The sequence below is a fragment of the Aythya fuligula genome, chromosome 6 (assembly GCF_009819795.1).
Source record: "Aythya fuligula isolate bAytFul2 chromosome 6, bAytFul2.pri, whole genome shotgun sequence".
NCBI classification, from domain to species: Eukaryota; Metazoa; Chordata; class Aves; order Anseriformes; family Anatidae; genus Aythya; species Aythya fuligula.
The window spans coordinates 26136275-26151070 of record NC_045564.1 but is presented as its reverse complement, the minus strand read 5'-3'; the positions used below and the strand labels follow the sequence as shown (position 1 = coordinate 26151070).

Genomic DNA, 14796 nt, shown 5'->3' with positions numbered 1-14796 from the left:
ACAGAATGCAATTTGATTCTTTCTTTGGAAAACAAAGACTTAGCAGCTTTCAGGAAGGAAGTTTAAATTGTTTTATGAAAATTTAAAAGGGCATATCATAAGTGATTTTCTTCAGGTAGAAAAGATTTAACAACTTTTCAGCCCCTATGATGTAATTTATCAAGAGGTGACTCGAGAGTGTTTGTTTAAAAAGGTAGGCAGATTAGAGACTGTCTCTGTGTGCTTCAAACTGCAAAGGCAAGTAGGTTATGGTAGTGCCAAATGAGCATCTCCCAGCTGCGACTAGAGGTAAAGGCTAATGATTTGGAAGTGTGTCCTGAAAGAGTGACATAAGAACAACTATTGAAAATGCCTTATTTCCCTGACTTTGAAGTCTGCTTAATTTATATATGTATTTTTTAATTTCTGTACATGGTTGGGTTTTGTTTGTTGTGTTTTTATTATTATTCTTTCTTTATTTTTTACATAATGTGTGTATTGGCTGTCCTGCACCTAGTTCCACTGTTAACCTACTCATAAAAAGAGGTGTTTATGGCATCTTCTGCCTGGAAAAAATGGGACAATGCATCACAGTTGGCTGGAATGCACCAACTAAAACCTTGCAGTGTGCTTAGATCCTGGAGTTTGCTGTTACTTCAGATGAATGCAGTGTTAAGTGTTCTCTCTGGCAGTGCATAATTACAAATTTCAGCATTGTTCATCTCCCTTAAGTTTTACCAGTGCATAAGATACCGACCTATGTAGAAACAGTTGCAGTGCACAAAAGGGTTGGTGAAGTGCATCGAAGGGAAAGCATTAGTTTTCTGCTTCTGAAAGCAGAGCTGCATCTTGAATTTCGTGACGCAATCAAATGCCAATGAACTGCTCACTCCAGCTCTGTTCATTAAAAATCTTGAACTTTTTTGTCAGGGGTCAAAGATGGCTTGCCAGCATCATCTTTACATAATTCTATACATGCTGACACTCCTGACTGATTTATTTGATAAGGAAATATTTATACTGTATCTGTGCCCTTTTAGAGAGGGAGAAATCTTTCTAGAATGAGAACTGGGAAGTGTGGAATGAATGGCTTCATTCTTCACAGCTGCTCTCTGCCAAAATCTGCTGGATGGAAGAATACAACTTTGTTGTTTCCAAGCTTTCCCTAGTACAGTGACCAGATCTGACAAAAGGGAACACAAAGTTCTTAAATACACTGAGCTCTCTGCTTTCATCAGTTTCTGAAGTGGACTTATCCTGCAGTCAAAACATGAAGCTAAAGTACAAATATAGTTTGCCTAGTACATGGAAACAATAGAAATTCATAATGAGCTAGGATATTGACAAGCTCTAGCAGCTTTACTGTTCTACGTGGATAACTCAATGTCTTGTAAATCAGACCTCTTGAGGCCATCTTATCATGTGTCAATTGCTTTTCCTTCTAACTTCAAGCTCTTTCTGTAAAATGGCAAAACACCATTGCCTTTTTTAAGCACAAAATTGAAATGACTGAAAAAAATGTATCTTTAGTATTGATGGAGATATTGCTGTGGTGATATGGAACTTATATTTTTGAATACATTAAAATAGCTCTTAATAATACTAACCTTTTCAAAAGTTGGGAATGTAATTGCTAATAGACTAGCATGGCCCAATTAAATTGGTTGTTCAGATGGAGGAAAGTGAGAGGAACCACAAAATGGTGCTTAAAGCATCCGTATGCTGATGTGTTCTCAGTTAAAACAATCAAATTTACTATTTCACTGGTACTGGAACAGTGCCTTAGAAATTCTGTCCAGTGTAAGGATTCATCACAGTTGGGTACCTTGACCGTATGGATCCTAATAATTCAATTTTAATTATTCCAGGCTTTTGGCAATTCCAGCAGTTTCTGTAAAATGAGTAAAAGGTAGTTTAGAGGGAGACAAGAAGGGGAAATGTTTTTCTCCTCCCTAAATACTGGAATCTAGACATTCTATTTCCTATTTCCACTTAATTAAAAAAAAAAAAAAAGTGAAAAGTGGATAGAGATCTGTGTGAGGAACAGGTATTCTTCACCTTCTATTTTTAACTTCTGCCCTGCACTCTATGCAATGGGACTCATTCCTTCTGGACACGCTGCATTTCATGCAAGTAGCAGGCTGGTGCCTGCTGCAGTGCATGCTGCAGGAGCTGCTGGTGGAGCAGCCTCAGCCAGCGAGTGGCATATGGTGAGGAGAGCAGGGCTCTGTCTCCCCCTGCTGAGTCATACCCTGAGAAGAAAGGTCATAAGGTTTAGTTTCCACTCAGTTAATTAACTTCTGTCACTAATCAAATAGCAATTAGTAGATTGAATGCTTAATTAACATTTTATAATTAAGAAATGCAATTCACATAATGCAATATTCTCTATTGAAAAGGTATCTCGTTTTTAATTGTCCTCCTAAAGTATCTGCCTGCCAATTTATTCTGATATAATTAGCGATGGGAGAGGGAGCTAATAGCACATTAAAGCGTTGTCCTAATTTATAAGCAGATTTTAAGGTAAAAATCTTCCCAACTTGGTTTTGAAAATGAATTATCAATTTACAGTTAGGCTATAACAATATAATATGATGGCTGCTGTATTGATCTCAGATCAGTAAGCTGCTACGTTTTGAGGGTCCACTGCTGCTCAGTTCTTCCACACTGTATTTTTAGCACAGCTTTTGGCATCTCTCCTTTTAAGCATTGTGCTTTTTCCTGCTTTGTTTTGCTCTGATTTTCCAACTAAGTTTTGAAATGAGGAGATTATTTTTCATTTCAGTATAACCATTGCTTGTCCTCTCACGTGGAGCCTTGTTGTTATTAATAAATTCCAGTCCAGGATCTTCATGTGGGAACTGCTTCTAACAAAGGCTTTTTCATGTCCAGGATGAAGTGGTAAAGCTGACAGATAAATGTCTTAACAATGCAATTGAGAGCCCAGTAGCAGCAGCAGCATGGCTTCCAGCAGATATGAAAAGCAATATCCTGAAGGCCCAGGCAGAAGCAGGTCACAAGGTAAATACTCTAGTGATAAGGACTACAATGTTCTCAAATATTTTTTCTTTTTAGAACTGGTTGTGAGGGGGGTACCATTAATAATGTTCAGAAGATGCCCTTTTTCACTGTTTGACTCTGCAATTGCCTGGTATTGAAGAAGGTGCTTTGCAAATAAGGGTGCTCCAGGAGCTGAGGACCAAAGAGTGGCAGAGTAAGAGAGCCTTTCTTCACAGTGGTCCAGTGCTGGAATGGCTTGCCCAGGGAGGAATTGCAGTCCCTGTTAACACTTAAAATGTAGCTGGGTAAGGCCTTGAACAAACTAATCGACCTTTACATTTGGCCTCAATTTGAGTGGCGATTGAACCAGATAACATCCAAAGGATCCCTTCCAATCAAAAAATATTCTACAATTCAGTGAATAAGGCTATGCTTCTAGCATGTTCTAGTAAATTTTGTAGCAAATAATGGCTTTTTTTTTTTTTTTTTGGTTACATTAATGAATTATCTACACTGAAGTTTTCACACTGAATTGATGTTTTAAGTCTTTGAGCAGTAAGTAAACATCACAGTTTCATGCTGGGAGGGAGACTCTTGGCTTTTTTCTGAATCTCTGAACTGGTATAAGAAATGGGAACAGGTATTAGAAATGCGTATTTTTGTTGTTTTTTTTCTCTTAGGCTGTGAGAGAAGACAACCTGGCAGGTACCAAGAATTCCATTATTCAGGATGCTGCTGCCAGGTACTGTATAGATTTGGAAGAAAAGTGCAATCCAGTTATCCAAGTACAGCACTGAGAACCTGGAGTTCTGGAGTCTCAGTGTTCCATGTGATTTTGCAGTAACTCAGTGATCATTGCATTTTACCTTGTCATAGTGTAGTTTAACCTGGTAAGCATGAAGTGTTTCTAAAATGAAAGCCAGCAAAAACTACATTTGCAAAGCTTTGACATGTACAAGGTAAACCAAATAATCTTACTTTTTTCTCCCATACTTCAGTTTGATAAACATTGTTCCACCGGCAGCCTTGACCACTGCAGTTATTTCTGACACAAACAACTTCAGTGTGAGGAGTGGGGAAGTATCTATTTACGGTAGCTGTTTTTCAATGGAGATAAAAATCTGTGTACAGAAATCTGTCACAGCTGATTCCTGTGAATTACTGAATCTCATATGATCATTATTTTAGCTAAATTTCAGGCAATGAAAAAATAAGTGTTGCTTATCGTAACTATGTAATATCTTGACCTTTTATGAACATAAGCATGTATCAGACTTCAAAGAACACAAGGCAATATATTGAATAAAATGTGCATCTAGCAATTTCAAAACTGTGCTGTAGCAAGTGAAGAGCTTTCAGTGAAAAAGTACCTTTCTGTTTGTTTTTGTTTTTTATTGCACCAGGAACATTCTCCCCTCAGGCAAAACACCGAGTAGCTCCCCAGCAACCAGTCCAATATTTCAAGAACCAAAAGAGCTCCTGAAAATAACCCCTGCCTCAAACACCTTCATTCTGTAAGTGATTCATGAGAAAAATCTTGCTGGGATGAGTACCATGTAGAATTTATTATGAAACAGGCTTGAAAAGATGAGGAAAAGTGCTGAGCAGTTAGGGTATATCTAACTAAACAGGTTTATAGATACATCTTTAAGTAGTGTTGCAACAGTTAATCAGTGTAGGCCAGGCCTCAGGGTGAGCATGCTATCAAGCAGTAAGCTCGTCTCTCTCATCTTTTGAAATGACTGAAATACCTGACATCCCCTGGCTCCAAGTGGGGAGATAAGAGGATAGCAGGGAAGACTTCAGTCCTGTGTAGACAAATTAGAAGAAGCGCTGAAAAAGCTGCTGAAGATTGAAGGTACTGATACTGTCAGGTCTATAGGACACTGGCTACATCTACTGATGAGAATTGTTTTCTCCTTCCAGTAACACATCAAATGAGGATAGTGCTGCCTCTAGCCACGAAGAGTTGTTGATTCCGGCTAGTCTGGCTCCAGATGAGGAGGCTGCTGTTTCAAAGGTATCACCACCACCTGTCAGCCTGGAAGGTTTCTGTGTGTTGCGTTCTGAGCTACTGATGCCCTCAGGCAGCCACAACAGACCTTACTGCATGCCTGTCATAACACAGTGAATACCAGTCACTGGTGAATACCAAAGACTGCTTTCTGGAGCAGAGACAGACACTGTATACATTGCTCTGAAGGATGTATGACTCCTGTCAGGTTCTTTGCCTGGCACTTGTTTTTCTAAGCTGGTTGGACGTGTTTCTCACTTCTCATTTTTTCTTTCGGGGAGCCATGTATATCCCAATAATTTGGTGCTCTGGGGAAGAGACTGCAGGGATGAAATTCTGACATACGCAGTTTCTGTCAAAAAAAAAACATGGAGGGAAAGGTTTAAATTGAAATGTTCAGTTGCTGTATTTTGGTTGCCTTAAGGGTAAGGTAGTCTTTTTTTTTTTTTTCTATAAACGGACTCTGTGAAACACACATAACAATCTGTGCAGCGCTAAGGGATCAACTTTTGTTTGTCCCTTTCCAAAACAAAAGGTGAGCCCAAATTGGACTTGGCTATTATTTCAGCAGGCGGAAGGGTTAATCTGGAAAACTAAAGCAACACACCCTTTATCTGTCATCTCTTTAAACCAGTATTATGTAATTTATTCCACTGAATAATTAATCACCTTCATCTTCTGAGTTCAGATACTCACCTTGCAGACCTCACTGACCTTTTTGGTCAAATGGTGCAATACTTCATCTTTGCACAGGAAAAAAGGGCAGTTTAACAGCTTACATGGCAATGACATTACTTTCAGCATATTATGGAGGAAAAGTGAAATAAAAGATCATTAAAAAAAAAAAAATCACACGACAAGATTGGAGAAAACAGGCCTGGTGAATGGCAGTGTTCAATAAGGACACCAGTGCATAATGCAGGAAGCCACTAGAGTATTCAGCAAACCTATCTATTTACTATTGGGAATTCAATTCAAAACTGATTTATTCCATAGAGCACTCCAGATGACCAGGACGTTTCCTTAACATCACTGACAGAGAATCTAATTGACTTTACAGAAGCCACACCTCGGGTAAATGTATTTCAAAACCAAACTTCTTCCCTCCCACATAAAATGGTTTTTACTCATAAACTCTGTTCTGGCTTTAGTATCTGTCCACCAGGCTTGGACCTGCTGCAGTGGAGTGAAGTGGTGGTTCACCTGGGTCACTGCATGTGTCACCTGCCTTTTAGGGTGGATGGTGTAAGGCTGTATAAGTTTGTAAGGGAAGTGAAGCAACCTGAATTGTTTTCAAGAGTTACCTTGTATCTGTGTTACAACAGCCTTTAGTCTTATTTTAGTATGATGCAAGTGCCAGCCTGCTTTATCAGACTTCTAGATATATAGAGTACCTTATATGTATATGGCTGTGCAGCTATATATGCACACGTTATATACATACACACACAATATATTTAGATGTGCATATATATAAAAAATTGACAAATATTTTAATGCAAATAACTTTTTAATACAAAGCTTTTAATACAAATAAATGCTTCTATATTGAAATAAATTAAAAAAAAATGCACTGGGGAAAAATGAGCTATACTGTGGGCACTGAAGAAAAAGGGAAGGAGTAGGACCATAAACTGTTCACAGAAGTGTACTTTCAGTTAACTGTGTCCTCCAAGCAGAAAATAATAATGGGTTCAGTTGCCTTTTTGAAGAGAGCTCTATGCTGAAACTGTTTTCAGTGAGTTTCTGTGAGTGAGCAGGTGTTAGCCATATGCTGCGTGGATGTGAATTACCTTTTTGTATGAAGTCACTTCACCTATAGCTAATCACTAGCATGGTTCAAAGATCTCTTCTATAGGGTAGCAGATTCTGACTGGTGATTTACAAATATCTGATATTGTTTTAGGCGGGCATTATTATTTCAGGAATGTTCTCTGTTACTTCCATCCTGTTCTAATGAGCTTTTGTTTGTTTTCTGTAGGTGTCTCCCCAGCCCACGATAACACCGAAGTGGATAGTGCCAGTGAGTTATTGAACCATTCCTTAACAATTTGATATGAAGCATTTAAGTGGCAAATTTAAAAAGAGAGAGAAAGTTTTTGTCATGATTAAAAAATGGGACCTTGAATAAAATACAATAATTTGTGTTAATTTGAAAGCCCATGCTTTCTTTTTTCATCAAAAGCAGCAGCCCAAAGCTGAAGCAAACCAATCCAGGTTGATACTCAGATATCCTGTTAATACTTAAACTCCGCTTTTGCTTTGTTTACATTACAGGTAAATGTCGTGAAGTTTCTTGAAGCACTTGCATTTAGTGATGCCCACCCTAGAACTTTATGAATCTTAGTTTTCTGTTGTAAATAACCATACTGAATAATTATTACGTCTTGTGCTAGCAGGTTTTTATTATGGTTTCCTGTTTCTTTCTCCCCAATTCAGACTGGACTGATTTCCAATGGGCCTTTGGGAAATGATGTTGCCTTAGCTCTGAAAGCAATGGAAGGCAGCACAGAGGCTCTGTTGCCATCAGCTGGACAACCACCATCCCAGCAGACACCTGAAGTCCTTGCAAGGTAAGTTCCCAGCATTCACATCAGAAGTATGCATGTGGAGAATGTATGTGCTCTTGCTACTTCCATTTCAATAGCTGTAGTTAGCAGTGATGACCAGGTCTTTCAGTGAATCCCTGAAGAAAGGGAAAGCTTCAGTGGGCAGGATGTGGATGGCAATGATGCTACTTACTGCACTACTGGAACTTGGTTTGGTTTGCCCTTCTGGTTGTCCATTGGAAAGGTTTATACATTGGTTTTGTTAGATTATGAAGGAGCAGGTATTAATACTCTTATGAATTATACTCATCTCTTAGTTTTGCTCCCAGCAATATCTTTTGCTTTTTAAATCCCTTATGGAAGGGATTTTTGTAGGAATGTATCCACAGAGCCTCATTTTTCTCTTTTAGCCCCGTCACTGAGGATTCTACAATAAGGACGAAATGTTTACTCACCACTGAACTCTAGAAGAAGGAGTTTCTGCACTTCCCATCTTGTAAAAACTCCAGTCTTCTACAAGCAGCCGTTTTGAAAAACTTGCTTGGGATCAAACTCTTGCTGAATGGGACAGAAGCAGCCAGCTGGTTTGCTAGGATCCAGGAAGAGACTTCCACATTTATTGCAATCTAACTGGAATTATAATTTGAACCGGAATATAAAACCACATGAAAATCTGATGTTCTCCTTAGAAGTGAATGCCACACTGGAGCTAGTTCTGAACATGTGGAACAAAATCTACTTGTGTTCCACTCACACTAGATTTAGTCTTTCTTACCCTGTGCTGCCTCTGAAGTGTTAATGGCAAGTGATCACTGTGATGTTAGCTATATAGTGTTTGAACACCACATCCCTGACCTTTGTAGAGTATTATTGGGAAGATTAGGAGAACTTGTAGGGCCATCTTGTGGCCATACTTTATATGGTAGTTCACGGTAGTGATAACTATTTGATACAGCCAAGGTAATTTTCTTCTGTGTGATTAATCCCACTGGTTTTCCTTTGTTTTAACAACACATATGCTCCTTTTTGGCCTTAAAGACCTTAATAATCTTTGCACCTCTTGTTACAGTACCTGGAAGGAATGAAAATCTAGTCCATCAGTGACCAACTACTTTGACTGGATTTGAGCTGCTCATTGCAAGCAGGAAAAGGAAAATTAACCTGCCAAACAACTTCTAGCATTAGCAGATTACAGCAGAGGTCCCACGGTTTTTGACACTGGTTACTTTATTTTCTGTGTGACCCAAGTACATGTATTTAGGCTATAGATATGGGGGGTTGTTTGTTTGTTTTAAATGCTGAAGCAGTGAAGGTATGAGTACAGCTTACTTCAGAAACTGCTTTGAGGTTAGTTCTGTTGCCATTCAGGACTAGGAAGGAAAAGACTTTTCCTATTTGTATTCATACTGTTCCTAGATGTTGTTTCCAGATGCTGTGAGATGCTTACCAGGCATGTTATGGCCTGACAGTACAACCAGGTCAGTTCTTACCACCTTGAGTCCTGTTCCAGTTGTATGTGGAACAAAGAATAGAAAGAATAAGGTGAAAATAGGAGAAAAAGTCGAAACATTCCCAAAAGTAGTTCACCTGCTTCCTCTAGTAGGAAAGCAGGGTTCTTGCAAGAGCATGCTCCACAGTGCTGGTGAAGACCTTTCAGTGCTCAGGTGAAGTACAGGATACAATATTCACAGTTTGAAGAGATCATTTGAGTCCCAGGCAGCAGGATCCCCACATGAAGGTGTAGAGGTGAGGGCACATGGACACTGGAAGTGTATCCTGTAAAAATATCAATGCAGAGTTAGAGGAAGGAGAAGTGTAGAAGCCTAATGACGAATTCCACACCTCCAAACAGGGAAGCACAGGTGAAACTACTGGGATCCTTCCTTCTCAGGAAGAGGTTTGTATGTATGACTGGGGTTGGAGGTTGTTTTCTGCGTAGTGCTGCTGTTTATAAATATTTATATACATGTGGTTCTTAGAAACAATTTTAAATGTGAAAGTTAGTTTGAAACTTGTACGTACAACTTCCTTTCTGCGCACCTGCTGCGTGCACGTCTCTCAGTGTGGACAGAGATTTGGACCAAACCACTGTGGGTTGTGCAGGTAAGCTGGTGTCCTACTAGGCTGCTTCTTTCAGACTAAGGTATGTCCTGGAAGTTCTTACTGCTGTTTTTGTACTTCTTTGTAAGATGCTGACTGAGAGTGTTAAGGAAGAAACCACTTAGCATTTACATGGCCAACTGCCACTCCTCAAAGCCCCAGAGGCCTTAATAGAGAAACACAGAAACCATTGGGAGCAATTTGGACTGACACAGCAGAGTGACACTCTGCAGACAATGATTTGCAGCCACTTCCTGGAGAACCCAGAGCTGAAATTGATGGCAGGTGCTCCAGGCATGCTCTGCACTCAGCGCTGCCAGCCAGAACAGAGCTGCTGTTTGGGACCGGGCAGCATGTTTCTGATCCCCGGTGTCCACCTGTCATTGTTGCTTCCAGTTGAGTGTTAGCTTTTATATTTTAAGTCTTAGCCTTATTGTGTATTAAAACGTAAAAGATTCCTGATTCAAATATCAAATGTCTGAGTGTGGATTAATAGAGTTGCCAGAAAAGTTCCTGCAGGAAAAGGGAAGCTATGGCTGCAACAGTCTGCTTCCTGCACAAAGCCAGGACTGTGTGGGGAAACTTGGCACTTGCTATTGATCTGTTTGCTCAGCAGCTGAGCTGGCATTCGCCAGCTACATGTGTTGGTTTTGTAAATAGACAGAATGCAGTAGCATTCTCTTTAAGGCATGTTTGATATTTGACTCTTCCCATTGGGTTCAGGAGCTCTGTGAACTGTTAGCTTGAATTTCTCCCTAAAGTAAAATAACAGAAGTTTACAGTTTCACAGCGTTGTGTGCTAAATACCATCCTTAGATTCCTCCCAAGCAATCACATACAGCGAATAACAAGTAAATAACACATGTGGTGAATGTGTCCCCCTAAAATCTAAGTGGTTCCAAGTAGCCAACTCTTTACTGTCAGCATGGCTGGGGTGGTGGTGGTCGAGGGGGGGTGTTGTATTTAAACACACATAGGAAAATTTCAAAGAGGCAAGGTTTCCCTCAATTTCCAATGGCCTAATACTTAAAAATTCAAGAATTTCTACTGTTACATTGGGGATTTGCAATTTCTAGTAGATTTGAGACTGCAAACCCGATTCTTCCCAGTGACATCTGGGAAAATACTCCATTTAACTCAACATAGCTTATTTAGCTATTCCAATTGTTTATACAGGGAGCCTGAGGAGACTTAGACACCACAGTGATGTGATCTAAACAGGCACATAGTTTGGAGTCTGAGCGTCCTGTAGTTTTGCATCACTGTTTTGCTTTAAAACTGTAGGTGTTGTGTGGTACCATGACTGGCTACCAGGTAATGCAGCCTTACTCATCACTTAGATATTATCAAACACAAATAGATGCAGTAGTACCTGCAGCTGATGTTATAAAATATTGATTAATGCCAGCATGCTATTGAGAAAAAAAGATATCTGAACGTTGCTACTCTATTGATTGGCTATAAGTCCAGCCGCACTCTAAAAGGTTATTTTTTGGTATTTGTTTAAAGAGTTTTATAAACAAAACTTCTGTGTTAATCTGACATTGGGCTGTTGGCGGGTCTGCCAACCACTTAGAGGCTTTGAGAGTTGAAAGAATGAAGGGATACAGCCACATGTGTGGTGCAGCCATTTAGAAAAAGCCAGCTCCTTGATTTTTTTATACAATATATTTAACAAAAAAGTGTGTGTTTTTTGTTTGTTTGTTTGTTTGTTTTTAACTGAAGAAAGTTATCCCCAACTGACTTACTAATGCATATTCCAGCCTCTGCTTACTGTCTTTGTACCCTTTTGCTGTGTGCATGCAGTGCTGATCAGGGATGGATGCTTTTTCACTCTGTAGTCAAAGAGTGAAAACTTACATGAAAAAAATGAAAAATGATTGTACACCATAAAAGATTTTGCAGAAATTTTAACGTTTTTTTTTTTTAAAAAAAAAAAAAAAAAAAAAGAGGGGAAAAAACACACAACACTACATTTCAAAGTGATTAATCTTAAGGAACTGTGGACAGCAGAACCGCATTTCAATCTCACCCATCTAGTCTAACAGGAAGCGACCAGAGGGCCTGCATGTGTGAGTAGGTGGTAATGGTCCTGTAACTACAAGCTTTTGAAACAGGAATTAAGGTGTGGGACTTCAGGCCCTCTTAGCACTGGAACTAAGGGGATGTCTTCTTTAGTTTTCTTTAGTTCAGTGGTAGGGAAGTCTCATGGTATAAAATAATGCGATACCTGGTACTCAGCCATGGTTAATGGGTTAGCTTGAACGAATTCAATTTTAAACTGAAATTCCAGGTATGCTTTGTCAAAGACAGCCATATAAATGGTGTGTCTTGGGCTTTTTGGCCACGACTTGGCAAGAAAATGTGCTGCACTGGATGAGGAGCTCAGGTGACCAGTCCAGTTACATTTGGGTCTCTTTCCACAAGCTCTTTCCAGCCCTTGCTTGTTGTCCTTTTGCACCCTGTCTTTGCCACTTTGTTTCTTGAAGCACAGCTGTACTGTTAAGGTCTGCCACAGACAGCACTGGATTTGTTTTTCACGTTGTGAACATGTTCTGGTACAGCCCAAGTCTTGTGCAGGTGAAGTGTTAGCAGCTCTATCTCACAGCCAGCTAGCATTTAAAGCTCTGCTGTCTGGGCACAGAGAGTTTGTTAGTTAGAAAGCGGTAGTAAAATTGTGTAGCTGTTAGATGTGGTAGTGTCACAGCTTTCAAATGCAGCTGGACAATCGTAACTTTTATACCAAAAAAATAAAAATCCTTGCTAATGGCCTTTCAGTGGTGTAGGTCTAATCTGCGTGTGTTTGGTCAGAGTTTAGCACCACAGAAATGAGTCCAGGGCCCCTCCACTGCGCTCCAGTGGATGTAGAGTTTGTGTGATTTCGTGAAGTCTGCTGTCGTACGGCACTGAGGAGGGAGGTCTGGGCAGTTGGCATAGCCTGTGGGGAGCAGGGATCCTCCAGATTCTCCTCCTTTGTCCTGCTTGGCCTGAGCACTTTGCTTCCTAAACACACACACGCCCTTACCTATAACTGGACAAACCTATTTTTAAAGTCTGTAAGAGTATTTTTTTAGCTAGATTTTTTTTTTTTGTTAAAGCCACACTAACTACTGTATTTTTACCTTTTTATATGTAAAGCTCGGTGGTAGGTCACAATGTATAATTTATTTTTTTTTATAAAACAAAGTGCACCCTCTCGCTTCTGTGTCACGAGGATAGTGATGTATGAACTGTTTTAGGCACTGCACTGAGATCTGTATTGAAACTGTACATGGGAACAAGAAGCTGTGATCTGTAGTCCACTCGAACCCAATCTTGAAATGTTTATGCTGTAGTTGTGTCCTGAAATACACCACATCAGTGCAAAAGTCTTGCAAAGTCATCTTTTAGCAGCTCCGTGCTATGCTGGTGGGGGACGGGTGGGACGTGAGACTTGGGGCATTGGGGACATGAGACCTGGGACAGGAGCTGGGCATTGGGGGCCAGCGGGAAGTCAAAGCCAGGGGCACGCGGGGTGCTGGGGCAGCGTGTGGCTCTCTGCAGGAATGTGTTTGTCGGTCTGCACCCTGTGGGCACTCGGCGGCTTCTGATGGAAGAGACGGGCACCTGGGCCGGAGAGGAACTTGGCAGCTTACTTGGGATGTCAGAACTGCAGGCCACATGAAATTAACCTGCTGTCAACTAGTAACTTAAACACCATCTACATTTAGAGACGTTAAAGACTTGCATGCTGTATTCTCAGGTGAGCTGAGATCTTCCAGGAAGGCTGTCAGGTGGTCAGCATTTTTTAAAATGATAGCAGGTGTGTCCTCCATGTGGACAGAAATGGGTGCCAGTTAGCTGGGGGACCTTGCTTTGCTTTTATTTTCAGCGTTCAGGGGAACGTTTTATGCTTTGAAGTACAGTGGTGCTAATGATTGTTTAAAGAAAACTGTTTCCAAAGCCTGACTTTGATGGAAAGCTGAAGAAGGCAGCAAAGGGCAATCAAGCCATCTGGTTATCTTCATTTCTCAGTGATGAAGACGCTTAGGAAAGTATCACAAGAAAGTGAAATAATTCCACCTCAATAGCTAAGCTCATAGAAAGTTATTTCCCCATGGCATCATTTTTTCTGTAGGTCAAACTACAATCCTACCAATATGTGACTGAATTGTACTTCAAACCCATTTATAACGCAGAAAAAATAATAATAATAAAAAAAATTGGCCTATTTTTTTAATTAAATTAAAATTTTAAAAAAAAAAACAACTATACCCACACTCTTTATTGAATGTCTGTATGAATGTCTGTATATTAAAAGAAAATCCTTCTGCTGTTCATGCATTTTGATGTTCAGCAACCAAATACTAATTAAAGACGAATAGTTTGAGATATTTAGAGCTGATAGATTTGATTTCATGTGATACATGATTTATGATAAAACAGTACCTCTCACATCTCAGATGAGATGAATCTGAGCTGAAAGATGCGTTTTAAGATTACATCAGTTTTTCTCCAGCCACTAGTGGGCATGGGATCTGTGGGACTTGACCTTGTCGGAAGGAAAATCCTCCAGAATGCAAGTAGTATGAACAGTGGATCATCTGCATGAACTTTTTCACTCTGTAGATACGTTCCTATTATGCCACAGGGCTTCCGAATGTACATAGTCTGTGTGACCTTGAGTCACAAAGCTAGCCCTAGCCTTACCTAGCAAGGAGTTAGCTGGCCTTCTTAACGTTTTTGGAGGTGAGAATATTTTGTACTTCTGTACATCAAATTCTTTAAGACTTTGTAAATTAATTCTTCAAAATAAGTCTTTAAGACTGATGATACCTGCCTTCATGTTCATGTATCCTATATATAATAGTAAAATGTTTGAAATTCATTTAAGACATCATCCTGTCTGGTGCAAGAGGACAGCGATGCCGTCCCAGGAGGCACCAAGAAGGAAAGCAGATGATGCGAAGAAGCGTTATGGGCGAAGGCAGAAAGCAGAGCACTGGCGGCACAGAAGACAGCAGTGCCCATGGCAGCTCCAGCTCACAGCCCACAGACACCCATAAGCGGTACCATCGGCACCGCAGTGACACGGGGAACAGGCCGGCCCCTCAAGCACGCAGCGAGAGGGGAGCTGGGCCTTCTCCTAGTCACAACAGCGGCGCGAGGCAAAGG

At 40.3% G+C, this 14796-nt stretch overlaps 1 protein-coding gene across 3 annotated transcripts in view; it reads left to right on the top strand.

The window, feature by feature from the left end:
* The window catches only part of EPB41L5 (erythrocyte membrane protein band 4.1 like 5), a 51969-nt gene extending 40430 nt beyond the window's left edge, over positions 1-11539 (top strand). For 2 of the 3 annotated variants that reach the window (XM_032190142.1, XM_032190141.1), the window contains exons 18-25: positions 2872-3000; positions 3660-3721; positions 4383-4493; positions 4906-4999; positions 5990-6067; positions 6975-7016; positions 7433-7566; positions 7953-11539. In XM_032190142.1, the coding sequence (XP_032046033.1) occupies positions 2872-3000; positions 3660-3721; positions 4383-4493; positions 4906-4999; positions 5990-6067; positions 6975-7016; positions 7433-7566; positions 7953-8010 (708 nt within the window). In that variant the 3' untranslated portion in view covers positions 8011-11539. The remainder of the gene's footprint in view (positions 1-2871; positions 3001-3659; positions 3722-4382; positions 4494-4905; positions 5000-5989; positions 6068-6974; positions 7017-7432; positions 7567-7952) is intronic. The other variant, XM_032190144.1, reaches the window with a different exon arrangement.
* The last annotated feature ends 3257 nt before the right edge of the window (positions 11540-14796 follow it).